The sequence below is a fragment of the Anabas testudineus genome, chromosome 16, assembly GCF_900324465.2.
Source record: "Anabas testudineus chromosome 16, fAnaTes1.2, whole genome shotgun sequence".
Lineage (NCBI taxonomy): Eukaryota > Metazoa > Chordata > Actinopteri > Anabantiformes > Anabantidae > Anabas > Anabas testudineus.
Genome location: NC_046625.1, coordinates 9,097,230 through 9,124,239, shown reverse-complemented (window position 1 = coordinate 9,124,239; position 27,010 = coordinate 9,097,230). Strand labels below are relative to the sequence as shown.

The window sequence follows — 27,010 nt, the reverse complement described above, 5'->3', positions numbered from 1 at the left end:
CTATTTTTTATTGTTTAAGATTAAACTAGTGGTCCTGCATGAGGACTCATTGCAACAAAGAAGTGCCTGGTTAAGACCTTCATCATTTTTCAGATGTTTTCCCTCTGAACGTCTCAGAGGGTTCAATTCAATTCAATTTAGTTTTCTCTATATAGAGCTGAGCTGAATCTCAGCAGCAGCATCTCAAAGCACTTCACATATTAAGGTTAAAACCTTACAGAGTTATTTAAAGAGACAACCCCAACAATCCCCTTTGAGAAAGTACTAACTTTAATTTAAGGAACTGTTCAAAGTAAAACGATCCAAACTGTAACAGACACAAAAAAGAGAGAGGCAAGTCCAAAAACAATCCGACTCATTTGTAAAGCAGAACCTTTTCTTCTTTTTTACTCAGTAAGCATCTCACAGTCTCTTAGGTTGTGTCTTGTAAATCTATGGAATGTGCCAGACCAGAGGTTGGGAAACAACAGACTCAGCCACTTCACTGTAATGTGCTGTTTTATAAAATGCTGCTTATGCATCAATGCATCAGCAGCAAAACTCATTTTAAGGCTCCTTCAGGTCAAATTTCTTTAGTTACTCGAGATGTGTAGACAGTATAAATAGGTTCATCTCTACAGGGCAGCAAACACATTGTCACAGAAGAACATACCACACCCATATTTTACAATATGAAAGGTAAGAGAGCATCAAACGTACAAAAAACATAACTCAAAGCTTTGTCCACTGTGCCCCTGTTTTTAATAACTGTGTCAAATTACATCGGTTAACAGCCAAGCACAATAGAAAACAGACACACACTCATCTTTTCTTCAGGTGATCAACGGTCAGCAAACTGTTCCAGCAGTACGTCAGCGTGGGGTAAACTCTGGAACAATATTTGCCACAGCGAGCATTCAACACGATGTGTACAGAGCAGCTTTCCCATATTCCTCCTGCAGAGGGTCACAATATGGCAGCTGGGTTTGTTTGTTCAGAGGACCTGAGTGTGGAAAGGGCCTGCTCTCTGTTTGCCATAGAGCGCTCCAAAACACAAAGCACTGCCAATGCAAGCTCTGAGGGATTCGGTATTTTATAGATCAACTACATTGTAAACAGACTTTACATACTTTTATTGATACACTGCTGTTGAGTGTGCACTTCTCTTCCTCAATGACATCTCTGTAGTGATTGTGTGTTTGTCTGCGGCCCTGTTTGTGAGTTGGGGCCCGTGTGTCAATAGGTATTTTTAGTACCACCTCTCACTACATTGCAATGGCACTCATTTGCTGAATCTTCCCCACTCACCCTCCTCTTTACCTTCCCCATCCAAACACCCACCCCGTCCACGCCGCCACAACATTCACTCTCGCTGGAAGGAGCCAGCAACAGTCTGTCTGAAAGTTTAAAAAAAAAAAAAGGGAGGGAGCGTTTGAGATCCAGGAATGGAGACGGGAAGCAGATCAGACCTAGGTTACCATGGTAATAAAGACCTCAGGCACGATGTTCAAAATTACTCCAGTAAATTAGCCGAGTTTTGTTTCTCCTTTGAGATTTGAACAATTTGAATATTAATTAAAGGATAGCTATAATTATATGTTATTACACACAAACAGGCCCTGGGAACATGACATGGTTGTTTGAGGGAGCGATCAGCCAAGTTCAACTACTGTTTGAGCAGGGGTGTGGAAAGGCTAAACGTGTAATTGGTAAAGACAGTAGGGTGGAGGGCCAGACAAAGCAGATCAGAGCACATCCGATGGTGGTTATGGAGAATAGTTCCCAAAGCACTATTGTTAGCAGCGCAGAGAGATTGGTAAAGAACGGGAGGCCATTCATTCAGTGGGGTTGGCTCAGACAGGTGAGGAGAGCAGGGAGGGAAGGGGGGGAGAAAGAGGCGAGTAAAACACTAGAGGGGAGAGCTGGAGTGACAGTTTGAACAGGGCGCAACAGTTGTAAAGGAGCCTCCCAAATGCCATAGCAGAGGCTGTAGTCCCCCACACTGTCAGACCTGTGTATGTGTATGTGTACAGATGAATAGCAGGGGATTTCTGAAGGGGGAGAGAAACCTAACACCCAAAGAGAGTCTGCCCCCCCACCGCCCCCTCTCTCTCTCCCTTTAACTCTTCCAGCCATTAGGAAAAGGAGGCACAAGTGCGCCGCTACAGCTGAGAGGGTCTCCAGGGACTCCTGACTATGTGAGAGGTCATCTGGAGCGCTCACCCCCACCAACGCCCGACAATCCCAGCTCCTCCCCATCCTCTCACCCACCTCACCCTTTCTCCCCACATTCCCCTGACAACACTGAGCTCATTGCACTTCACACACATCCAGCTGCACGATCGCAAGGACACTCCGGGCAGTATTGGATTTTACCAGGAGATACCTGAATATCTTGACGAGAGACGGCATAGAGTGAGCCAGAAACAAAAATAAACAAATAAATAAGAGTAAAAGTACTTTGTTTTGGTCTAAGTCCAGAAAGGATTCTAAGCAACAGGTCCTTTTGGACAGAATGATAAGACTTCAAAAGCCTGAATCATCACTTTAAATTAAGACATGATGTGCAGTACACGCTTTTAGTCACGCAGGGATCAGGGTTCAGGAACGGAAACAGATCAGACGCTAGAAGTGGTTGATATCATCAGTCTACTACTTTGATCCACAACAATCTAAACAACTACTGGGTTCATTGCCATTACAATTTTGTGCAGATATATGTGGTAGAAATACAGGGGGTCAACATTTTCACTTCACCTGCGAAATATCTCAGAATCCATGAGCTGGATTGGTGCAAAATGTTGTACAGATTTTCATGGTTCCCACATGATCTTGATAAGCTTTTTTTTTTTTTTTTTCTTTGAGGTTTCGTGTGAAATATCTCTCTAACTGTATGGTATTGCCATAAATATTGGTGCAGACATGTTGGCCTGAGGAGAAACAGTTATAACTTTGATGATCCTGTGACTATTCGTCTAACGCTGTGAGCTGACACCTCCATTCCTCTTACTGAAGTCCTAAAGTTGAGAGCTCCAGGGCTCCGAAGTCTACAGTGAACCAGGGACCTCCCTCTGGAACAGACTCTGACCCTGCAACCCCCAACACCTTCACAATCCCAGATCCTCTCCAGGGGCCAATCAAGTGCAACCTGCCTAAGGCCTGTGACACTGATACTGACAGAACACAGATGAGTTGGAGTAAACAGGCATTAGGGTGGAAACACAGGGGTGCATGTGAAATCGAACATTTACACAGACAGACACATCTCACACATGCATACGTGTTTAATAAAGCAAACATGGACCTGAAGTCACACATGAATGTAAAAAAAGAGGGAGTGTTTTATGGTAAATGGAGCCGTGGAGCCCTCTGGGGGTTTTCTGTTGACCACTTCAAACCTGAGACATTCACTAGTTTGGGATATTCCCTGTGAAATAGACAGGCGGGATGTTTCAGAAGGTAGAATTCTTGGTATGTGGTTTTATGCCAGATCCGAACATACTGCAAGCTTCACATTCTGCAACTGATCTGAGTTGTCTGAATCCTGCAGTCCTGCACAGCTGTCAGACCACGACAGGGGGTGGACAGGCTGCCTGCGTCTGTGTGTGTGTGAGGGTGTGTGCTTTCCCATGAAATGCATTTGAATTGAACACTTCCATTTCTAATCTAGATGTTTGTGTGTGTATGTGTGCTTTTTTTTTTTTTTTTTTTGTACTAAAGTAATGTCTGAGAGGTGATAAATCTAAGCCGTGTATTCACAATGACAGGCTATAGATCATCTGTCATCCCTCCTGAATAGAAGCTTTCGATGAAAATGGTAATTTTCTGCTGAAAGCAATCACCTTTTTGAAAAGTAAAAACTTTCTTTTAACTTTTAACACACTTTTCTTTCGGTTGAAACCCACCTTTCTTCTTCTTGACAGACCACTGATATTTTAGGAAACTCATTCTTTCCACTTTTTTTTTATCTTTCTATACCTATTGCACCAAGTGCTTCTTTGTCCTTGCTGACTCATAAGTGCAGCACAATATGAACTTCTCTCTCCCTCTCTCTTTCTTCTTCGTTTCGTGTTCGTCCCTCTTGCACCAAGTGAATTCCTCACAGGATCAGACCTGCTTTTTTATGCTCCACTGGTTTTCATTCAAAGCGAAAATGAGTGGAGAGGGAGGAAATGGGGTTTTGTGACAACAAACTGAAACCCTGCAGAGGAACTGAGCATATTTCATTAAAAAGGAAGAAAAAATATGAAAAAGCATCAGGGCAACGAGAAAATGAGACACAAAAAGGAGTGAGGAGGCATGGGGTAGAAAGGAAATAATGTTGAAAAAGGTCATAATTTCTACCGCGGGATTTGCAGTTGCCTGGACAACGAACAAAGCACAGCCGGTTGGACGATGTGTGCAACAGAAAAGGCTGAAGAGAGAAAGAGGAGGCTCTGGGGAGCGAAAGAACAAGAGAGGGGAATTACTGCTCTCATCAGCAGGATAATTTCTGGGAATAATTTAACATTTCATTGGTGAACAGCATGGATAATAACTCAAACATGCACTATGATTTCTTCCTGGTCCCTTTAATTTGAACGTCATCACTTTTCATTTGTTCAAAATTGAAAAGCAGAGTTTAGAAAGTAAACCAATGCCTGCACAAAACAGACTCCAGAGAAACGGAAAGCATTAATAAATTGTAATAGCAGTGTGGATCAACAGAGAGAAAACAGTAATGACAAGGTTGTGTTTAATATAAAGGACAGAGGGAGGGAAGCTTAACCATTAAACACACATACACAGATAAAGAGCAAGAGAGAGAGAGAGAAGGCGTTTTGGTTTAGCTCTGAATCAAAAAGTGGTGAGAGAATGTTAATAATATGCAGAGAGAACGAGGCCAGGCCAGATGAAAGTCCAGCTAAAGTCTAGTATAAACACAAAGAAACTGGAAGAAAGAGAGAGCGAGTGCAAATGGGGTGAGGGTGGCAGTGTGGAGGCTGTGTGTTGGGGTAAAGGGTGACTCAGTGGAGCTGAAATAGAGGAAAAAGCCAAGCTAGAAATCAATGGTAGCTACTGAGAATTGACTGACATACACTAGAAACTATTACCGTGTGCATCCGCATGCAGCTCATGTTGCTTTTGTGTTGCTTTTTTTTTTTCTTATCATATTTGATTATATTTTACGTTGCATTACGACACACTCATCTCTTGCATTAAAATCAAATGCGTTGCATCAGGAGTGGAAAATTTATTCAGAGCATCAACTTAAGTAGCAATACCACTCTTTATAACTAGTAAAATCTGTGCAGTCCAATCATTACTCAAGTGAAAGTACACATTTATAAATCCTCAGTGTTGATAACTATCAATTGAGCAGTATTTGCATATTGTAGAAGAGTAGTGGTGTTAAAGTGGAGCTGTTGTTGCTTTATACTGACGGGTACTTCAATCTATGAAGTTGCATCATATTTTAAAACAACTACATGTAGTCACTAGTTCAGCAGAGTACACAGAAGTATGAGTTCCACTGGAACGAACAGTCCTTAAGTGACTGTATTGTAAATCTCTGCATGACATGTATGTCTCTCTGTGCTATTTTCATTTCGGTCAAAAACATTTCATTTATTGACAAAACTGTCTCATTTCAAGGCGTTCACTAGATAAAATGTGCACATGCAGACGTAAACACTGAGATACACAGAAAGGTAATGGTAGAGAGCAGAGTGTATCGCTTGCTCTTCTCTGTTTACCCAAGGTGGAGCTCAGTGTGTTTAATGACCTTCATTTTTCCCTTGTTGATGATTGAGCGCCAGCTAAAGTTTTTCTTCTCTCTGTCGACAAGTACCAACACATACTGTATCTGCCGCTCAGGCTGTCTCTGTCTGAATAATTCAACTTTTGATGCACATACAGAAGCTCTGCTCTTTAAAACCGTGGATTCCCATGGACTCCTGGCTCGCCTCAGGGCTCCATACCAACAACTTCTGTGATCCAAGTGCTGCCGTGTTTTACTGCGAACCATTCGATCTGAGTCATTACAGCCCGGGGACAGTAATAGTATACAGTTACACCAACACTCTGTAATAAAGTTTCCTTTAGAGGTACGGACTCTGCTGTGGGTCTCCATTAAATGGTCATATGTGACACTGAGAGGCAGAACAGATAATTCAAGCAGTTTTCAAGTTTATGTTACTCCCTAATAAATCAGTGAAGCAATATTTTCCTACATGCAAAGGGGTTAAAAGGGTGAAAGAACAACGAGCTTTTGTATCATCTGTCATATTCTCTAAATCTCAGCGTTGCAGTAACAAAGAAACTCCCATCGCCCCCAAACGCTCCACGCTGACTTTGTACTGTGGAGGACTCAGCGCCCGCCCACAGGAGGCTCTGATTGGACGAGCTGCCTACTCGAATATTCAATCAGACACCTTGCTCGGAGTTGTGATTGGACGCAGCCGGTGCAGTTATGTAAATGAGCACCTGGTGGCGCCTGCCGGCCCCGGCTGCGGAGCCCGGACTGAGGCTGAAGCGAGTGAGGGAGTGAGTGAGGGGGAGAGACGCAGAGACGCAGGGACGCAGGGAAGCTGGACGCTCTCTCGCTGTTATTTGATGTTTCCCCCTCATTGTCAGCAAGTCTTACAACTATTCATCTCTGTGTGGTTGCGTTAAACACCGGCTGCTGGTGCGAAATCAGTCGGTGCGTTCAGGCGCACAGGAGTCTCTGGTTGTTTTCGGAGTTTTGGCAGAGGTCGTTTACTGAGCGCACCAACTGCGCCGGAGCTCAGCTTGGATTGTTCAGAGGACGCGTGTTGTTCCGAGCTAATCACAGGTGTTTGGTCCAGATTTTCTTCTCAAAGTTTGGATTGCCATCAAAGCGCACTTCTTCGTGTGTTTTAGGTAAGTCTGGACTCTCTTTGCTCCACGCGTGTCTCCTCTCACTTTACTCCATAATAAGCGGCTATACTAATATTGCAGAGGATATTTACAGCTGCCTGCCTGCCTGTCTGTCCGTCTGTCTGTGTGTCTGTCTGCCTCTCACCGTGGCTTGGCGTCTATAAGTCTCGTTGTGAGGCGGCCACGGCGGCTCTGGACACCAGCCACAGACTGTTGGGAAGCGCAAATGTGGTGTAACGTTGCGCCGCGTCTCTGCACGTTTGTGGGGCATTTACGGACTGCGTGGCTGAAATATTCCGACAGTGAACATCATGGTCTGGAGTTATTGCAACATCTGGTTACATGTAGGTCCTTGGCAACAATAAATACCTACTCAGTCCATATGTGTGACTTCACATTTATCTTCATCCTGCCCTTCATCATTTCAAACCATCACCCAGACACATGACCACAAACTGTTAACACTGGTTTGTTAAGTTCTTAAACTTCGTTCACAGCCTGTTAAAACCTTCTCTTCTTGCTTGCTCAAGTGAATGCGACCAATTCTCCTTGTGATGTGATGTGAAACTGCAGCTGCTCTGACAAATCGTTCAGTAAAATGTGCAATGTTAAGGACCACCTCCAAACATCATCACATCAGCCATTAACTCTGTGACCCCACAGCCTGGCAGAGACCTCCAGGAAGACAATCCACTGTGGTTTCATTCACCTGTGGCCTGAAACTCATTTACCTGAGGAGTAAATGAGTGACCCGCACCAAACCTGAAATCAGCAGCTAGTGTTTTTACTTTGAAAAGAACATTCATTTTGTGTTTTCTGCAACTAAAAGAAAGGTGTGGTGAGATTGAGCCTATCATGCACTGTAATAAGTGGTTCTCATGGGGCAGAAGCCACGTAAAAGTTCATCTGGAAGCTGCAGCTCCTCCATTTGTCTCTTGTTTATTTGTGTCTGACAGGAGGAGAGTGAAGATGAGCATGTGATTGCATGCGTTTCTCTTGCCAGCTTGTTACAGTATGTTTGTGCATGCCTCTGTGCTTGCAGGGAGGTGGAGGTGGCTGGGTAACAATCGGCTTTAGTGGGTGTGCAGTCCAGCGGGCAGTCACCTTTCCCATCACATGATAACAGTAGGTGTCGGTAGGTTGCTGACTGGGGAACTGAGCAGGGAAACTGAGGAGGTGTAGCACTGTCGGACTGTTGGGAAGAGGAGGTGTGGGTGGGTGGATGCCTGTGGTATTTGCCAATAGATAGAAAGGCAATAAAAAGGCATTTTCTCTCCTTGTCCCTCCCTCTCTGCATCTGCATGTAGCACAAGGCAAGGGCATAAAGTGAGGAGAAGCCCTGACTGTTGCTATACAGTCCCTTGCTATGAGCACAGGTCGGCATGATCGCCGTCTAATGGGCATCTGGCTGCTAATTCTCCCACGTTGTCCCACGAGAACAGCTGCTTTTTATCAGCTGTGCAGTCCAGCAGAGCAGATCTATTAAACAGCTGGATAGAGCAGTTATGTGAGTATTATTGTGCATGCAAACATTTGGGGAACTTTTTGTTGTTGTTGTTGTTGTTGATTTGTCTTTGTCTTGAAAGGCTTAGGAGAAAATGAAATTAACTGCACAGTGTGATTTCTCCACAAATCACACTGTGGAGTGAGCAAAGTAATTTCTCTCTCTGTGTCTGTGAAATAGCTGTTTCGTTTTAGTCTTTAGAGATTTTAAGACGCCGTAACAAGTCTTGGAAAGCTGTTTATATGTACAAGAGAAGAAAAAAATGAACTGATGTTTTGCAGTTTTGTCTTATTGAGTTTGCCTTTCAATTGAAAACAAACAGATCCGTGTCTGTGCACAAGCTTACCGACACACAGAAGCAGGATCTGGTCTCCAACGGGAACACTGTCTAGTCTGGTTAATCATTGACCTCACTCTGTTGTCCTCTATCGGGCTCATTGTTTTTGTAGCAGCCTTGCTCTGCGACTTTGTATTTCTGTTCCTTCGCCTTTATGAAAATACTTTTAGCAGGTGGACAGGAATTCAAAACCCAAAGGTAAATCCTGCACAGAGAGTCAATTGTATGTTTTGCACAGTCCCCTGATAATGTGGCTTGTTAACATGGAAGGACACAGTGTTGATAACGGTGGTTTTCAGTACAAAAGTCTTTTATGTGACTTCTCTCGCAGCGGTTGTGCGTTAGGCAGGAGCTCCACGAATTGCTGTGTTTGCTCGTAATTAGTTCCCAACAGACTGAGTGGGAACCTCAAGGCCAGTGGAAGAATTCAATCAAGTCACAGCCAGTGCGGTCCCCTTCTAATGGGAAATGAAGCCAATTGAAGGAAGGACTCACTGTCCACCCTGTTTTCCTAAACCAATTTCTCCTCAAGTCTAGACAGCTGGACTTTTCAATTGCATTTGCTGTATGTGTGGTCACATGCCGAGTGGGCCTGACACGACTGCCAGAGAAACAAATTCATCATGTAATGGGTGGTGACACTTCAAAGCAGGATCCAGGGTGTTCTTAGGTTTTAGTTGTCTGTGATTTCATGGGTCTCTAGTTGATTTCCTCTCTATGGATGTCCAAAGTCCTGCCTTCTTTCACATGAGCTGTGCCCACCCCTCCATTCCCTCCACCCGCCCTGCATCCACCATAGCTTTGATCCTCAAATCGATCATTCTGGCAATCTGTCTCTCGCTCTACATCTAACATGGAACGCAGATTCTCCTTCTTCATCTTCTAACTCTCCACTCCCTTTGAAGTAGCCCTGGATGTTTCATACACCCTCCTCCCCTCCTCTTTTCTCTGCTCATCCATCTCGTCCTGCCTCCCTTCTCCCATCATCCTTGTGAGTCTCCTCATTTATCTGTTTGCTCTTCCCATCGTTGTTGTCCCGGTTAGATATCAGTATTGCTGCTTCAATGTAAGCAAACTGGACTGATATTGTGGCTGCTGAGGTTTCTTCAAGGAACCTGTAACAGCATCTTATCAAGGTATCTCAGAGCTTGGCTTCATGCATCATTTTAACTTGGGAACCTGCAGAAATGCTGCTCCATATATCCCCAAACAAACACATACACTGTATGTATATCATGCAATAACTGTCAGCATGTGGCAAAGTAGTACAAGACATGTAAAAGCCTGGCAAGAAATACCTTTAATGTATAATTTCTCTACTATAATACATGTTTTATATGACACATAAATAATAAAATAGAGCACTCAACTGCTTCTTGAATGTTGCCAGACTGATGGACAGTTTATAAAAAATGCTGACAGATATAGAAGAAACTGAAGCAGCAGAATAAGTAATATTGTCGTTTTTATTTCTTGCATTATTCCATGTAAAAATCGGGAGCCTACATTATCCACATTACAATTCAGCTGCTATCGGTACCAACCCATATTCACATAGCCTTGAGCTCCAAGTTTCAAGCAAATGAGGAGTGGGCCACAGAGGTCTAGTAAACGCCACACCTCCACATTTTCTTACTTCTTAAACTAGTAGTCTTCTGCAAGCAGTGTCTCAGCTGACATCACATCAGATTTGGCACAGCTCCCCCAGGATTCACACAAGGCTTTATTTAACTATGTTCACATATGCAGTAGAACTTCGCAAGATCCGTAAACAGACTTTGGTGTGGTTCAGTGTATGTTCACAACACATGATGCAGAGTTCAGCTAATGATCTGTTTAGAAGATGACAATGCCTCGGTGCTAATGCCGAGTCCTGGGAGCTTAAACCGATTGCGAGTCGTGTCGTGTTCCATCACACGTCTCGTCAACAACTGGCAGTTGAAGTTATCCCTTCTGGAAACAGAAGACGAACCTTATAAAAGATGGAAACGCTCACAAACTTAAAAGCCAGTGTGCTGTGTGCTCAGTTCTCTCCCTTTTGCCCTCTCTTTATTGTCTGTTTTTTTTTTTCATCTGTGTTCAAATCCTCACACTGTGGTGGTGTTTTTTCCTGAGTTGCTGGCACACACTGTGCCTCTTGTGCCTTAGCACACCACTAATAATTACTAATAGCTTCTGGCAAAGTAAGTGCTGTTGAAACCTTATTGGAACATGGAGGAAAATTGTGTTCAACATCAAAGGTTACCTTCTCCTTCAATATGTCTTCATATGATGAATTGGAGTTGCATCGACACCCACACTGAGATGTGGGCCTGTCTTTCTGTCTTTCCCTCAAAGGGGTTTGGAAGGGTACATTAGCATCAGGAAACAGTTGATGTGTAATTTAGCTCTTTATAGGAGGCTTTCTTTCTGCTGAGGGGGAGGAGGAGGTCTGCAAGTGTGATAGAGGTATCAGCCTGTGCCTGAGGCTTTAACAGAGGTGAACTGTGTGTGTTTGTGTGTGTGTGTGTGTGACTGGAGTATTAGCCAAGCCCAGATTTTGTATTAATCTTATGCCCACATTTTTTGGATCCTAGTTTGTGTGAGTTTATATTTTTTGTTTGCTTGCTGCAAGTAGCCAAACATTAAAAGGCTCTAAAAAAGATTTTCTCTCTTCTCAGCTGTCATTCATTAGAAATGAGAAGAGGACATCTGTTAGAGGGCTGTGTTAAGCCAGAAAGGTTTTTCTCACTTTGACTCAAAATGCTGAGTCTCACTGAATCCATTCCTGTTTGACATGATCTCTGTAGCTCTGCTGTGTTCTGTTTCTCCTCAGGCCACCCCTCCATTCCCTTCTTCCCTCCATCCATCCTTCTCTCTCTTTCAATAGCTGCTCACAGGATGAGCTGAGGCCAAAGAGTTGCTTTTGTCCCTCCTTCTCGGTCTCTTTATTCGAATACAGGAGGGAATGTTCCTCCATTTCTGTCCGTCTGTCTTTGTATGTCTCTGTCTGCGTCTGTTTTTTTTTCTCTGCCCATTGTGAGAGTAGCACTGTGCTGTCACATGCCTCTTTTTTTTTTTTTTTTTTTGGCTCCTGTCACCCCATCCTCCCCTCTGCTACCTACTTGTTCTCTGACAGGTAGCAGTGAGACTGTGCAAATTGAATTCAGGGAATTGGGCTGTGGTTTGCCAAAACAGTGCAGCTCTCAAACAGGCCGTGGTGTCAAACTAGAACCAGAGATCCACATAGTACACTTTGCTGCCACACTGTCATATTAATGCTAATGCTGCCACATATCTGCTAGATTCTCATTATGATTTTTACACCCACGCTTCAACTAAGGTCAAACTTGGAGCTAATCTTCCATCACTGTACCGGTTAAAGGTTCATTTTCATGCAGCACATTCACTTTTAGTGAAGGAGAGAAAGGTCTTTTATTAACTTGCTTTCACTAGAAAGTGAAATGACACTCTTCTAATTCCAGCTGGATTATATTGACAAAAAGAGCTGAGGACAGTTTAAATACATGCACTGACATGTGTGAAGCTTCAAACCCTGAGAACCAAGACTGTATTCCTGTTTCTGTCAGTCAAAACTAATTTCCCATAAGAAATGATCACACGCTCAGTTCTAGTTTTTTTCCTTTGCGTGCGCAGTGAATAGACGTTTTCACCCTTTGATTCACACTGACTGTGGGAAGATCACGTTGATTGCCAGAGGTGCTAACAAGGCCTTCACTTTGTGGGCTTTTTTTTTGGTGGTTCTTTATGCTTTTCTGTTTTGTTTTGTTTTTTCAGACATCATCTTTTTCATTTCATTCTCAACTCAGTTCTTGTTGTTGCATATGGTACTGCCAATCCACCTCCTTCTGTGTTGTGTGTTATTGCTGTTTATGTATGTGATCAGACTTAATTCCTTTTGATTGCCTCTGCAGATGCCAGAACTTGAAGCTATAACAATAATGCTATTATAATTAAAAAACTGCTCAGACTAAATATTGTGTTCATTTTGCAGGACTGCAGCTACATTGACATATTTTCTTTGTGTTTTGATTTGTGGCTCATTTCTGTGATGATTAACAGAAGACAAACCTGGAAACTTTTTTGTCAGCATAACATTGACAAGTTTTTAATTGGCACAAACATTGGAAAAATCAGCTCTCAAAAGATATTGTGCTGCAAAATGCAGAAGTAGTTCTGGAAAAATTGGTCTCCAGAAAACATATTGGACAATTAGACCTGGTTTGTCAAGGTAAGACCCCAGTTGATGCTTTTTTAATTGGTATCATTTGCAACATTTAGCCTGTTGATAAATACAGTTTTGTCAGAAAATGTGTACACTGATACTGATACATATTTACATGATGCATATTTCTACAACATGTAAACAAACACTTCTAATAAGAAGCCCTTAAATAATAGAAAGATTTATCACCACAATACCTTGGCAGATCATTTTACAGTTCATCAACATGTCTTTGGCGTTTCTACACTGCATTTATATCCTCACTTTTCCTGCCAAATTGTCCTCTGATACGGATCTCCTTGATTACCTGTGATAATCTAATGCCAGCTGCTCTATCATGCTTACTAATTTATTGGATATAACTATACATAAAAAACAACACTGCCGATACAGTTGTCTTCACATCTGTCAGACTCTTGCTCTTGGTTGGTTGATAGTATGTGGGTATTCAGAACATCATCTACCTTTTAAGATGTGTTTTAAGCTTGACTCCATGTCTGTGCTTTTGGAAATAATTTGTACCACACAACAATAACTGCACAAATCAACAATCCTACTGGTAAAAACTGACTATTAATTGCACATCCAACCTCTCCAGTGCCCAACAAAATAAACAATAAAGCTAAAAGTTATGGTGGAGGTTGGTGTACCAATTTGTCCCTACACTCACAAATACGGTTTGTGCGGCCACTGCTGATGAAGACATTCTTCACTCGCCAGAACAACCTGTGGTAATCAGTTGCCATTTGTCTCTGTCCGCCATGCAGATATCCTGAGCAGTGGTGCAATTGAAATGAAGCGACCTGCTTCCCAGCATAAATGCTTCAACAAAAAGGGAAAAATGGAAGTTTCGCTCTTTAGTTCGCTCTTCCTGTAGCTGCTTGCTAACGAACCCACTTCTATTACATTAATTCTTGGACTCTTATTTTGCTCTTCCCTCAAACCTCCCCTCATGCATTTCTCTGCTAAACCATCTCCAGCTTGTGAATTCGATTTGTACCGAGCTGTGTTGTTGCACAGCGCTGCTTTATGATCCTGTCCTGCTGTGCCTGTGCCAGCAGGAAGTTATGTTTTGAATTGGGTATTTTTGAGGTGAAAGCTGAGCTGTCTTAATGAGTCATTTGATATTCAGAACAAGTAAAATATTCCTGGAAATGGTTTTATTTTAAAATGCCCTTACCAAGCTTTCTTTATCATGATTCACCAGCTCCTTCTGTTATCCCTTAGACACATGACATTTTCTTCTTTTCTTTTTGTTTTTGGTTAATTTGTTTTACTGACTTAGGCACTGTTGCTGCCTTCTCTTTCAGCTCTTATTAGCCTTTGTAAGTGACTCATCCATCCCTCTCTGCCGTTTACTGAACTTCTGCTAAAACTCAGCAACGTCAGATTCCACAGCCATGACTTGCACTTTATTGAATAGACGAAGCTTGTGAGACACAGCTGAACAATTTGATGACTAGTGCATCAGCAAACTTCACTAACTGTTACTGTAAATAATTGTCACAAGTGCACTGTCCATATTTACAGTTTTAATAGTCTTTAAATGTCTCCAGCCTTCTTAGTTTACATCCTCACTGACTAGAGGAGTATGGTTGTGTAGTTGTTTCATCATTTAAAGTGGAAGAAATATTACACAGAGTAATACAACATATTAATATTTAACCACAGTAGGCTGAAGGAAATTCTTTGATAAAAGGTACCCCTACGAACACATTTGTACAGCCATATAACTTGCTTGCCCTTGGAGTGGGTCTTCAGTAAAAACAAGGAAACAGGGGCCCCGCAGGGATCAGCATTTCACACTCACCGTTTCTGAGTCACACAGAAACAATCCTGTTCTCAGGAAATCCATCAAATGACCTTGTTTCTGAAGCTGGCACAGTCTCACCCTGTGTGGTGAAGACTGAAGATTCATTTGTGCCTCTCTCTCCAGGACACAGAATGTAGTGGTGCATACGATCGCACCGGCTTCCTATCACACCGACGGAAATCCAAAACAAAGAGCTCACTACTCCTGTGCCCCACAGATGCTATTAGTCACGTCTAACTCATGCAGCATGTTATGCTGTGATTGCGATTGTGACCTCACACATTGTGTGACTCAGATAAGTTATCATGACATGTAAAACAAATGAGAGCAAGGATTGTTTTTAGATAGGTTAGCTGTGGGGCTTAAGGTACACACTCACATCCAGACTGAAATATCTCGGCACTGTAGAGCGGATTACCACGACGTTTTATACAGATTTTTATGGTCCCATAAGGATGAATCCTAAAGACTTATATAATCATGCCATTTTCTTTAAATGGTTTTGAGACCTTTGTTAAGTGTGTCTTATAAATATCAGCATATTAGTGCATAATCATTGTGAGCACCTTTATTTGACAGTTGAAACAGCAAGAAAGGGGAATAACATGGATGAAACTATGGACTTGATCTGTTTTCAGTGCCAATGTGCAGCAATGTGCTTCAGTTGTGCTTAGTTATTTATCAAAGGAAACATAATGGAAGTTATGAGTGACCACGAGAGACTGGACTGTTTGATAAACTCTTCTCCAACAGTTCTCATTTAACATTTGTAAACTGCCTGCTGAGAGTCACCGCGCTTATGTTTGTTTTTAAATTGAACCATGGTTTTTGTAAATGATGTGTAAATTCCACTGTAAATGGAAATGTAGGAAGTTGAAGGTTTAGGAGCTGTGTTGATGTAGCTGTAACAGAAAAAAGTGACTTCATATTGAATGTGATTGATTGTCTCTTAAGTTTCAGGCCTCTGGAAGCTGGCTTTCATACTGCCCTGACACAGACTGAAATTAATGTCTGTCTGGAAGTTAGAAAATCACCAAGATGTCAGTAAGTTATGATATGATTTGGAAAATGGTCAGCAATGATGTAAGACGTAGAGAATTTGGAGTTAATGGGCTGAAACATGCAGAACCACCTGAACAATCCTTCAGGTCACTGACACTTGGACTGTTTTTATTATACAGCTGGAAAGAATAATGAATGCTAACATTTGATTTCAACATGACAGGCTTTCTAGAAACCAGTGCCAGTGCTGTGTTGCCAGTGTTTCGCTGAAGCAATCTAATTATAGAGACTTTGGCAAACTGTCTTTAATGATGCAATGGCTGCTAACTAAAAAAGTTCTCTCTGCTCTCGACTCCTGTTTCTCTTGTCAGTTGTGTTTCGTTCTGTGGGACAGAAACAGCAGCTGCTCATAAGTATTCATTAGTCCTGCTTGTGGATTAGCTGAGACAAAATGTGAGAGTGTAGATTGGGCTGCACGCTGTGCTGCCTCCTCCAGAACACAGCAGGCCCTTCTCCCTCACTCCGAACACTAACCACAGCTGTTGAACAACACTTGACTTTTCCAACAACAATGTTCTCGGATAGCTGCGGCCACTTTTTGTTCCCGCTTGCTGAAACATTTGTTGTTTGTGTAATATCGTCGCCTCTGTGGTGTTTTAGATGAAAGCTTTTTCCTCCTCATTGACAAAATAGAGATGAGGTGCTGTCAAGGACGTTGTTTGTTGACATCATGGTGGTTGTTATGGTGATTGCCTGGGATTTGTGGCCTCAGTCATCCGATTCTCAGCCTCTGATTTTGCACACACAACTTGGTCCAGTAAGCCTCATATTTCACCATTTTGTCATCTGGCACATACTTGCTCGTGTGAACAATTGGGGTGCTTTTCTGCAAATAAAATAGAAATATAAGCCTCTCGTTCTCTGCCTGCTTTTTCCCCTCTTGGAACACATGCGCCATGTATCGGTTGCGTTGTGTCTCCCATTCAGGACAGCTGCACTGGCTGTCTATCCCTGAGATCACCTCAGTGCCCATATACGCGCCCCACAGACCCATGCAAACACACACAGTGAGGCCATAAGTCACCCTCTCTGCACCGCCTCCCTCCTACATCACACACACACACACACACACACACACACACACACACACACACACACACACTTACACACACACACACACCCATATCGTCACTGTTTTTGTTCCATCGTTTGTGCCATGTTGTGCTTGAGTAAACTCTACTCTACTGTTTGCCTCGCTTCCATACATTCCAACTCCCCGCCTGCCTCAACAACTCCTCCCAAGTCTTCTGTCACTACAGCTGTGTGTCAGCTGTCGGCGTGTCCCAGTCTAGTCGGAGATGAAGCCGAAACATAGAGGGTCTACAGGGAAGACAGACTGGCCTCTCTGTGTCTCCCAGCTGTCACTCCCACTTCAGACTTCCACTTATCATGAGGTTTCTTTCCTCCCTCTTGCTCTGCTACTGGAAATCTACTTCGAACAGAAAGTAAATTATGCTCAAGGGATAGAGCTTTGAAATGTGCTTATTTCTTTCATGATTCACATTTTGTTTGGTAAAATTGTTTAATAGAAGAAAAAAAATGTTTTTAGGTCGAAGAATGCATTAAGTAAAATGTCACTTTGAAAATGCCCCAGCAGCTTTGCAGTAAATACTACTTTCATGAAGGTGAACCTGTTTGGGAGGTGTTGGTTCAGTTGTACAGTCAATTTAAAGGCCACAGTTTGTTGTTAGCTGTACAAGGCGAGAGAGACGTTTCTAATATTTTGTACACCTATTTTTAATGAGCAATAAACTCTTTATCCCACACCACCCACTTTCAAGGATCTTTAAAATCACTCGACAATACGTCCCAAACATCTGTGATGCAGCGCGAGTCATTCTCTCTGTACTACTCGAGCACAGACCACATTTGCCTTCCCATTAACTCAAAATACTTTGACATCTGTCCTTCTGTTCTGTCTCCCTCATTGACTTTCATTCCTCCAATCCTACAGCTTCATTGCTTATTTATTCCAAACAAGCATCTCCAGCCGGGTGCTCCAGATATGCTCTGTCCTATTAAGGGAAAGTAGGTTTGAAATCAGTAATTTGGAGAAATGATTGGCATTTCAAATACAGAAAGAATAAAATTCTCTGGGAGTAAATGGGGCCGGCTAATTATACCATCTTCAATTATCAAGCTGTTTCCACCCTTTCTAATGGCAGCAAAGTGTTATTGTATCATGGCATTCTGCTGCCAGAGAGAAAAACAAATTAGTGTGTGAAAGCGGCCTTTGTTGCATGGCTTTGTGCTTGCTCCTCTGGGGTTTGGCCCATTGCTGATGTCAGAATGCAAAACGTTGAGAAACAAATGACTGTGAGACATGCTGCGTGCTCTGGACTAAGAGGATTTGATTGAAAGAGTTGAGATATTGATGCAGATGCTAAGCCTGTGAGCTCCGCAGCCTCAGGTTAGAGTTGCAAGGGCAATTTATATGTGGGTGGGTAAATAAAATTATTTGTGATTTGATGATCATGGGTGCAGTTTAAACAGGCTCAGACAAGAATCTTGAAAAGGATGTACTGTACTGTAGACCTAAATGTCTGTCTCTCTGCAACAGGTATGCCTGTGGTCATCAGTGTGTCTCCGGACAGGTAACCAAGTGTGTTGCTGCTGTCATGGCCTTTCTTTCCCTGCGGCTGTTTCCTGTCACTGTGCTTACAGTCCTGGTGGCACTGGTGTCGTCTTCAGAGGAACATGAGTGGCACTTTAACCCAGGTAAGATGTCACACAGAAGATGTCACATGCATGCAACAAAGAACATCTAAATTAGTTCTTCTTCTGTGACTCTTGTTTCTCCTCCCTAAAATTGCCACTGTTGAAACAGCTTGGCAAGTCTCAAGGTTATTTGTTATTTCCTCAAACTCGGGCATGATTGCATTGTCAAACCTCTTAGCTCGTTCCTCCCCTCCCCTCCTCCTGTCCACAGGCCCAGCAATCGCCCGTCCTACTGCTCTGACATTCTCCTCACATTCTCAGATCAGTAAGGCTCATTCTCCGTCCGCTATCAACAGGCTATCCTGTGTCCTCTCTCTGTCTGCCAGCCAGTCGTGTGTAATAGGAGAATGAGATAGATGGGCGGTCCCCTCCTGGCTCGTCAAGACTGCTAATGCACAGGCAGCTCATGAAAGTGTCAGTCACAATGTGAGCGCATGAGCGGTTAGAGAGTGCGAGCCAACCAGGTGTAACCAGAGGGGACTGTTTGTAACGTCGTCAGCCTTCTGACCGCAGCCAGAAACTGAATGAGAGTACGGCTGCAACTAATGATTATTGTCATTATAATAATTTGGCAGTTCAGCTTGACAAATGATTTAAATGACTGATCCAAATGCAACCTCAAACTATTAGTCAACTAATAGTTTCGACTATCAACAGGATAAGCAAATATTTTGATAATTGCTGTGGTTCTAGATGGCGGTTGAGTCTCTGTTGGTCTCTCACTCCCATCACTTGAAATAACAACAGTTAATTTTCATTAGATTTGGTGAAATATTCCCTGCACAGTATGAACTGTAACAACTGATGGGCCCTTAATTTGTCATCTTCTGTCATTCAGTTTCTCCAGGGCTTCATACTTGCTAAATGAACATCATTTACGCTTCAGTGTTTGGTGCTTGTGACAAAATGCTAAAATAAAAACATGGTAAGCATGAACATATCTGGAAACATCAACATGTTAACATTGATGTTGATGTACTGGATGTGGATGTCAGTGCTCACTCACAAAGCCATCAGCGTGGCTGAATACTCTTGTGCAAGGACTTTCATTCCAGCTTACAGTTTTCGCTTTGTGTGAGGATTATCTACTTTCCTTAATACAAGGTGACAGGAAACATTTTATGATAAAATAGAGATGTGAAGGTGTCATCTTGGGTTCAAGGAATTTGCTTTTAGGAGAAATTGAATTAATTATTTTTTTTATATCTGATGACTCAAATGTTTAAGTGATTTATCATGAAACAAATCATGTGATTAATTAATAAGACCTAATTCTGATTATTGTGGATGAATTCTCTGTTGAATCAGCATTTGATTCGTGTCTACACAACTACGCTGTTCCTGTGACACGGTGGCACAAAGAATGCAAACACAGACACCCACACATTTCATCTTGTAGAAAGAATGAATCAAGTTTGACAGTGTGAACTGAAAGATTTAATGCATGGGCTAAAGTTTTATGAAAAATGACAAACGGAGACGGGGGAAGCGGAGGACACTGAGAGGGACGGACACAGAGAGAGGTGAAAGGGACTGCAGATGGCGGGGTGTTGACTGGTAATGTGTGATGATGATGATGATGTAATGAAATGGGCACCTGTCTTCAGGGTGTGGAGAAAGTGTGTGTGTGTGTGTGTGTGTGTGTAAACTGCACCCTTTAGGTTTTAGGGGTTTGTCATCCAGCCCAACATTCCTGTCCGCTGACTCAGTGACAGAAACTGAGTTAGACACCCACTCCACCCCCACCTCTGTCACACTTACCCTCCCCTCCATATCACTGTCAGTACCCCTTTCCACTTTATCACTATCCAAACCCTCCCTCAGCCTCTCACCTCCCCCCCCACCATCTCCTCATGACTGACTTCAGAGCGGATAGCTGGGTCGTTGGGTAATCCCTGCCTGGGACCACGCTATCTGGATCATTCGATAACGCTGCTGTTGGAGCGGAGTCAGCCCGGATATCTGAGACCTGTCTGTGTTCCTTCGTTCGCCCTTCGCTGTTTCTTTCTCTCTTTTGTTCTCTTCCTGCAAATCCCTGAGCAGTGGTAACTGGAACAGGGTCTGTGCAGGATCGCCGGAGCCCTAAGGAGGTGGCTTTGCGTGGGATGGAGAGCTAGTCTGAAAGACAGAAGGGAAAAAAGAAACAGGAAAGGTGTCGTCTCAGAGAAGACAGGTCATTGCATTTCACGGGGGGGGGGTTACTGTGTAAAATATGAGCATACAGATGGGTAATAATAACTGTCTTGATGTTGTCACTTCTGATTTACCGCAATAAGTGATGCAAAACATTGCCATTATGTTTTACATCAACTCATTAGGGCAATCTAACAAATAACTGCGAACAGAAACTACTTATTGTGGAGTTGGGTTTTCTTTTTTCCTCCTCAGTGTTTTTGTTGCATATTAAGCATGAAATCTGGAAGTTTTCCCAGAGATGACATAACAACATTATGCTCCATGACCAATGATGGCTGCTGACACTCCAGTGGAAATATTAAGTTTCCACTGGACTTGTGCTTCATACAGATGAGAATGTTACTCATGTCTTTATCCGGCCTGTCTCTCTCTATTTCCCTCCATCCTCCCCCTGCAGCTCAGTGTCGTTACGCCCTGGGGATGGAGGATGGCACCATCCCAGACTCTGACATCACTGCATCTAGTGCCTGGTCAGACTCTACTGAAGCCAAACATGGAAGGTAGGACATGTATGAGTGTGTGAGCATAAATGACAATACTCTCATTTCAGTAATAAAATGGCTTTTCCTGTACTCTTGTTTTATTATTATTATTTTTTTGGTTACCAATTAAAAGCCATAACCTTAATTCCACTTAAAGATTAACAAGAGGTTGGGCAGTAGAGGAGTTGGAGATCTGCTATGTTAAACCTGTATCCAAACCCAACACCCAGGAGCAGACCTTAACCTCAGTGCAGCAGACTGAAAAGTGTAACAACTGAAAATCAGCAAAAACTGAAGATTTTCATATGGTGATAAATTTATATGCTAAAATGCTCAAGCATTGTACTCTGTTACGTTAGGAAGTTAAGAATTGCAGAGCCCACAGTTTTGTTGCAGTTAGGATTATATTTCATTCAAAGGACAGTAGCAGTGTGGCGTACATTTTTGCTGATGCATGTCATCATTCCTGGTTAGATAAAGAAGGAGCAGACTGCAGAAATGACCGTGTACCTGTGCGATATATTAATAAAGAGTTGACGTTCACCGTGATGCTTACATAAATTAAGTAGGTGGCAAGAATGTGATTTTGTAAAATGGGGAAGATAAAGGTTTGCAGTATTATTAGCTTTGATGATTTGGTTCAAACAATAAATAAGTCATTTGATGTGATTATGAGGATTATGTAGCCACATGATCAATGTTTACATTAAAACAGTAAGCATCTGGATGTCTTACTGGACATTACATGATTAGTAAGTGAGCAACTTTTTGCCAGAATGCCTTTAAAACAGCTGCTAATGTGTATTCACTTACTGTTCTTCAGTGCAGGTCATCTGTCTGGTAACAGTACTTCTACTGCAATGAAATATCACAGCAGTTATACACATGCGACTGTGGACTGATAAGTTTGTCTTCGTGCCTTTTTTTTTTTTTCAGCGTGTTGGCACCGTGCTGAAGTAATTTGTTGGACGTCTATTAGATTATGATAGCAGATGACGGTGTGTGTCTTTCTAAAACCCACTTGGTAATTATATTACCGTCTTGTCTGTCTGACACCGAGGTCAGATCCATGAGAGAAAGTTAGTCCTGTAACATGTTACAGCCACGTGTAAGAGTATTCACAGGATAGTGTGTGTGTGTGTGTGTGTGTGTGTGTGTGTGTGTGTGTGTGTGTGTGTGTGTGTGTGTGTGTGTGTGTGTGTGTGCTCATGTTTATTGGGCTGTGGGGCTGGGTTTCTTGGCTGAGTGTCTAACCATGTGGAAGTGATTATTAGCCCCAGCTCTTTTTAAGAGACACTGAGATAGAGAGGGAGAAAGCAGTGGATATGTTAAAGAAAACAAGTGAGAGGTGGATTGCTGCGAGGGTGTGCTGAAAGCTGGAGAGAAATTAATTTAGGAGTAGGGTTTGAGGGAGGCTGTGGTGAGACGTGAGGCACTGAGGGATGCAGAACTGCTAGGCTTTTTCCTTTTTTTCATGGCTAATATTGCACTAGGGCACTGAAAAATCAGCATGTTGGTGTGAGGGACTGAAGGGAGGGATGGACTTTTGGAATCAGACAACTGAGAACAAGGGGAGAGGGACGAATGAATTGTTGGCTGGTATTTAGATAGGAAGTGAGAAACGGGAGAAAAATGAGATACTTGGCACAGCACTGCTCTGTAATAGTAATCCTGTTGGCTGGTGCATCATGGGCTGAACTCTGCCCAGCCTCTCTCTCCCCACATCCCCTTCTTCTTCCGCCTCTCTCCATCACAGGACACTTTGAGAGCACGAATGCGTTGATATCATCTCGTGGTTTCTGGCAGCATGATCTCACCCACCAAGGGAAGAACTGGATTCAATAAAATACGAGCGCCACTGTCAGTGTAACCGAGTTGATATAGTGATTTGTTTTGGCGGTCTGAGCAGCAGCTTTCATTTTGAGAGAAGCTCCACAGTGGTCAGAGCGTGGTTGTGGCCTGGCATCCATTGCAAAGCTCCTCCAACGAGTTGATCCAGCATCACACACAGACGCAGCCAAGTTCGTGGTCATGTGGTCAATATGTGGTTGAAGAATGCACTTTTCTTCTCAGGCTGGATTGAAAAAGGTCACACTGAGTGAAAACCTTTTACTGGTGCATGTGGGTGGCCGTGACAGGCCAAAGAACCTGTGAGTAAGATTGGTACTGACGTTCTGCACCAGATCTTGTTGTGAGGTTTGAAGAATGTGGAAGCGTTCGTAATTTCTAGTCCCTTCATCTCCACATGAGGCTCATGTGTTGTCAGAATTTCTCATCTGTCTGTCGTCTCTCTCTGTGTTGCCTGTTCTGTATCTTAAAGCCAGCCAGCCTCTGTGTCTAGTTTTCTCGTTTTCCTGAAACATTGCCTTAATTATAGGGGAATGTTTGGATGCTGTAGAATCCAGTATTCATGGTGTAAGAGGAAGGTTCAACCATTTGTATTGAATTCTCTGCTTTATGTCTGTTGCTATTGGGACTGTGGATTTTGGATTAGTAAGTTTACATTAAAACATTATGTGTCTGGATGTCACATTGGTCATTTCACATGCTTATAATGTGAGTAACATTTAGCCAGAGTGGCTTTGAATTTGATTCTATTGTGTGTTCACCAGTGATCTGTCTACGTAAATAAAAATTAACAGTACTTCTACTGCACTGAAATATCATAGTAGTTATGCAACTGTGGAATAAAAAAGTTAGATTTCATGCAAAATGTTTCAGTGTGTTTGCACCACTAAAGTAATTTTCCTGGGTCTATTGGATTATGATAGCAGAGGATGGTGTGTGTCTTTCTAAAACTCACTCTGTGATTATATGAATGTTTGGAAGTGGGACTGAGATTTGATAAACCTTTCAGTTTTGTTTTTTTTTTGTAAGTTTTCTTAGTTTTTCTTGTTTTGTTATCTAAGTGTTTCCTTCCCTTCTTCTTGCCAGGTTGAGCACTGGAGAGGGGGATGGAGCGTGGTGCCCTGCAGGAGCTGTTTTCCCCAGTGGATCAGAATACCTTCAGGTCAGAGGCTCAGCTAATCAGTTCAGTGACTGTTCTCAGTCTTATGACTTTATCTGTGTCTCTGTCTATTGTTCATATTTTAACGAATGATGTGTTATGTTATCTGTTTCACATAGGTTGACTTGCACAAACTTCACTTCCTGGCTCTGGTTGGTACCCAGGGTCGTCATGCAGATGGGCATGGCCAGGAGTTTGCCCGCAGTTATCGGCTCCGCTACTCTCGAGATGGAGTGAAATGGATCACGTGGAAGGACCGATGGAGCCAGGATGTAAGGATTTATTATTCCCCACAACAAGCAGAGGCCTACTGTCTCCTATGTGTGACAGTTTGAATGTTATTTGATTAGCTTTGGTGTAAATGGACACAAGGAAAGTGTGCAGTAGTTGAAGTGGATTCTCATTTATTGATGTGAAACAGCTCTGTCCTGTAGCTATTTACTGTAGTATAAATTTAGCATTAACCACAGTTGATTGTATTATGCATTTGATTTATTTATTATTTATGTGGTTTGAAATTGTGCCAGCTAAACTTTTCTGTTCAGGTAAAAAGAGCCCTCTCTGCCTCAGTTTTCAGTTCTTGTTTCTTTGAAATGAATTATCTTCACTTGTCAGTTTTATTTTTTTTGTCACACAGGCTGCTCCTATGAAATACTGTGCCTTAGGCTCACACCCTAAACCAGTGCTTCTTTACATCTTTGTATATTAAAGAAGTTCAGTCAGTTAATTTGAAGTCTTATTAATTTAAAAGAATATGAGGACACACACTGAATATAAAATCAGAGTCTTCAGGCGAAATTCATTCAACCTAACAGATAACACAGGAGACGAGCCGTGTACTTGATGATTGAATATTTGTACTGCTCTCCCCTAGGTGGTGTCTGGTAATAAGAACACCTATGATATTGTGTTGAAAGACCTGGGTCCTCCAATTGTGGCACGCATGGTGCGCTTCTACCCCCTGGCTGACCGGGTTATGAGTGTTTGCCTTCGGGTGGAGCTCTACGGTTGTTTATGGAACGGTAAGTGTGTGTGTGTGTGTGTGTGTGTGTGTGTGTGTGTGTGTGTGGAGGTGAAAGAGACATGAAGAGAGAGACTACAGAGATACAAATTGTGCCGTCTTTAATACACGGGTATTAATTTGGTCTGTATGTTCTGAGCCATATCCAGATCTTGATAAATCTTGATAAATCATATGTTAACGGTGACTGAGTTGACAGTCATCCTCCTGTGTCAGATAGGAAAGAGGGGATTTGTTTGATGGTAATCATTACCAGTGCCTGTTTTCGCTATACAGTACATCCCATGCATCGGTTCGAGGGTTTGCATTAAATTTACAGCCTCATTGGGGTTTACCCGGATAAAAGAAGCCACACAGTGATAAATGGTGTTGGTCTCAGTGTTTCCTGAAGCACAACACTGACTAACTGAATATTTATGACTGGCTCACCTCCTCTCCTGCCCCATCCAGCATCAGGCTGCCTGTAAATCTGAGCTGTCACCGAGGCTAAAAGCCTCCATTCCTAGTCTGTGTCTTCAGGGAGACCATCCCTCTAAAATATGCTCTAATGTGGATTTTGCGGTAGCCAGAGATTATGCAGAATCTAAAAAAGACAGATTTCAGGCACATTTGGCCTCTAATCAAGTCCCATGTTTCATTGTATGGCAGCACAGTGTCTTTCCATTGAAAACACCCTCTTGCCTCTTAAACACCCTCACTCAGGTACACAAGACACACATTGAAGTTGATGTCCATACATTCATTACTGTGCAAATAGAGCATACATACTGCAAATACTATGTGAAGCATTAGTTATCATGTGTAGCAGAGCGACAGGCTGGAGTCTGTGTTGCTGACGTCACCTCAGGCTGATTAGCTGTAGATTAGAGCAGGGGGGCTTAAGTTTCACTGGCTAATGGGGGCTCTGGCTGAGCAGGCCTGAGCAGTGGACCCGTTCGTTTGTTTTATTACTTAAAAAACAGCTAGAGCCGTTTCCCCCCATGGCGGGGGTTACTGTTGAATGTTGGCTCAGTCCATGTGTAGCTGCTCATGATGAAAGTGAAAAGCCTTAAAAATTAGAAGTGTTTCACATGCAGCTTGAGCTTTTCTGTCTCTTAAATATAAAACTACAACAAGTTTGTTTTATTTTAACAAATACATGACCAATACTTAATATCTTTGTTATGTTTCAGATGGGTTGAAGGCTTACACAGCTCCAGTGGGTCACGTCATGCAACTGCCCGGCATGCCTGTCTATCTAAATGACTCTACATATGACGGAAGCACTGAGCAAGGGTAAGACATTCAGCTGTGCCAGGTTTTATTTTTATATATGAGTAATCATCTTTATCTGTGGATTTTACATAACCTGCTCTCCTGGAGATGCAGCTTTGGCTGCAAATTGCAGCACAACTTTGGCAAAACTGCTCATGATAAGGTTTATATATTGAATCTTGAATCTTTAGTGTCAGGGTCGACACTGTGGAGTGAACTGTGGCTCAGTCAATGAAATACCAAGAGCTTCTCTGCCACGCTCATTACATCTGTTCGGACTGAAGTGAGGTCCAAGCCAAATTCTTACTTGAAAGTTTATTCCTGTGTCCGTCTAATCGAAAGGGAATGACATTATTTTTTTTGTAGCTTGAGTTTAGCTCAGGGATTTGAGGCGTGTTTCCTGGCTGTAATGTTTTGGCAGCAAGAAAAGGAGGGGTGACCCAGTGATTGGTGGGGGTCCTCACTCTCATGGGCTGTGTGGTTAATGGGGCTGAAATGTTTTGCTAGCGGGTGAGCTAACACTTTTGATGCAA

At 42.7% G+C, this 27,010-nt stretch overlaps 1 protein-coding gene across 4 annotated transcripts in view; it reads left to right on the top strand.

The window, feature by feature from the left end:
• Positions 1-6,502: 6,502 nt before the first annotated feature.
• ddr1 (discoidin domain receptor tyrosine kinase 1) overlaps positions 6,503-27,010 on the top strand; it is a 35,400-nt gene continuing 14,892 nt past the window's right edge. For all 4 annotated transcript variants that reach the window (XM_026370514.2, XM_026370512.2, XM_026370513.1 and 1 more), the window contains exons 1-7: positions 6,503-6,861; positions 18,360-18,517; positions 21,111-21,213; positions 24,130-24,205; positions 24,322-24,474; positions 25,077-25,224; positions 26,396-26,498. In XM_026370514.2, coding sequence (XP_026226299.1) covers positions 18,418-18,517; positions 21,111-21,213; positions 24,130-24,205; positions 24,322-24,474; positions 25,077-25,224; positions 26,396-26,498 — 683 coding nt within the window. In that variant the 5' untranslated portion in view covers positions 6,503-6,861; positions 18,360-18,417. The remainder of the gene's footprint in view (positions 6,862-18,359; positions 18,518-21,110; positions 21,214-24,129; positions 24,206-24,321; positions 24,475-25,076; positions 25,225-26,395; positions 26,499-27,010) is intronic.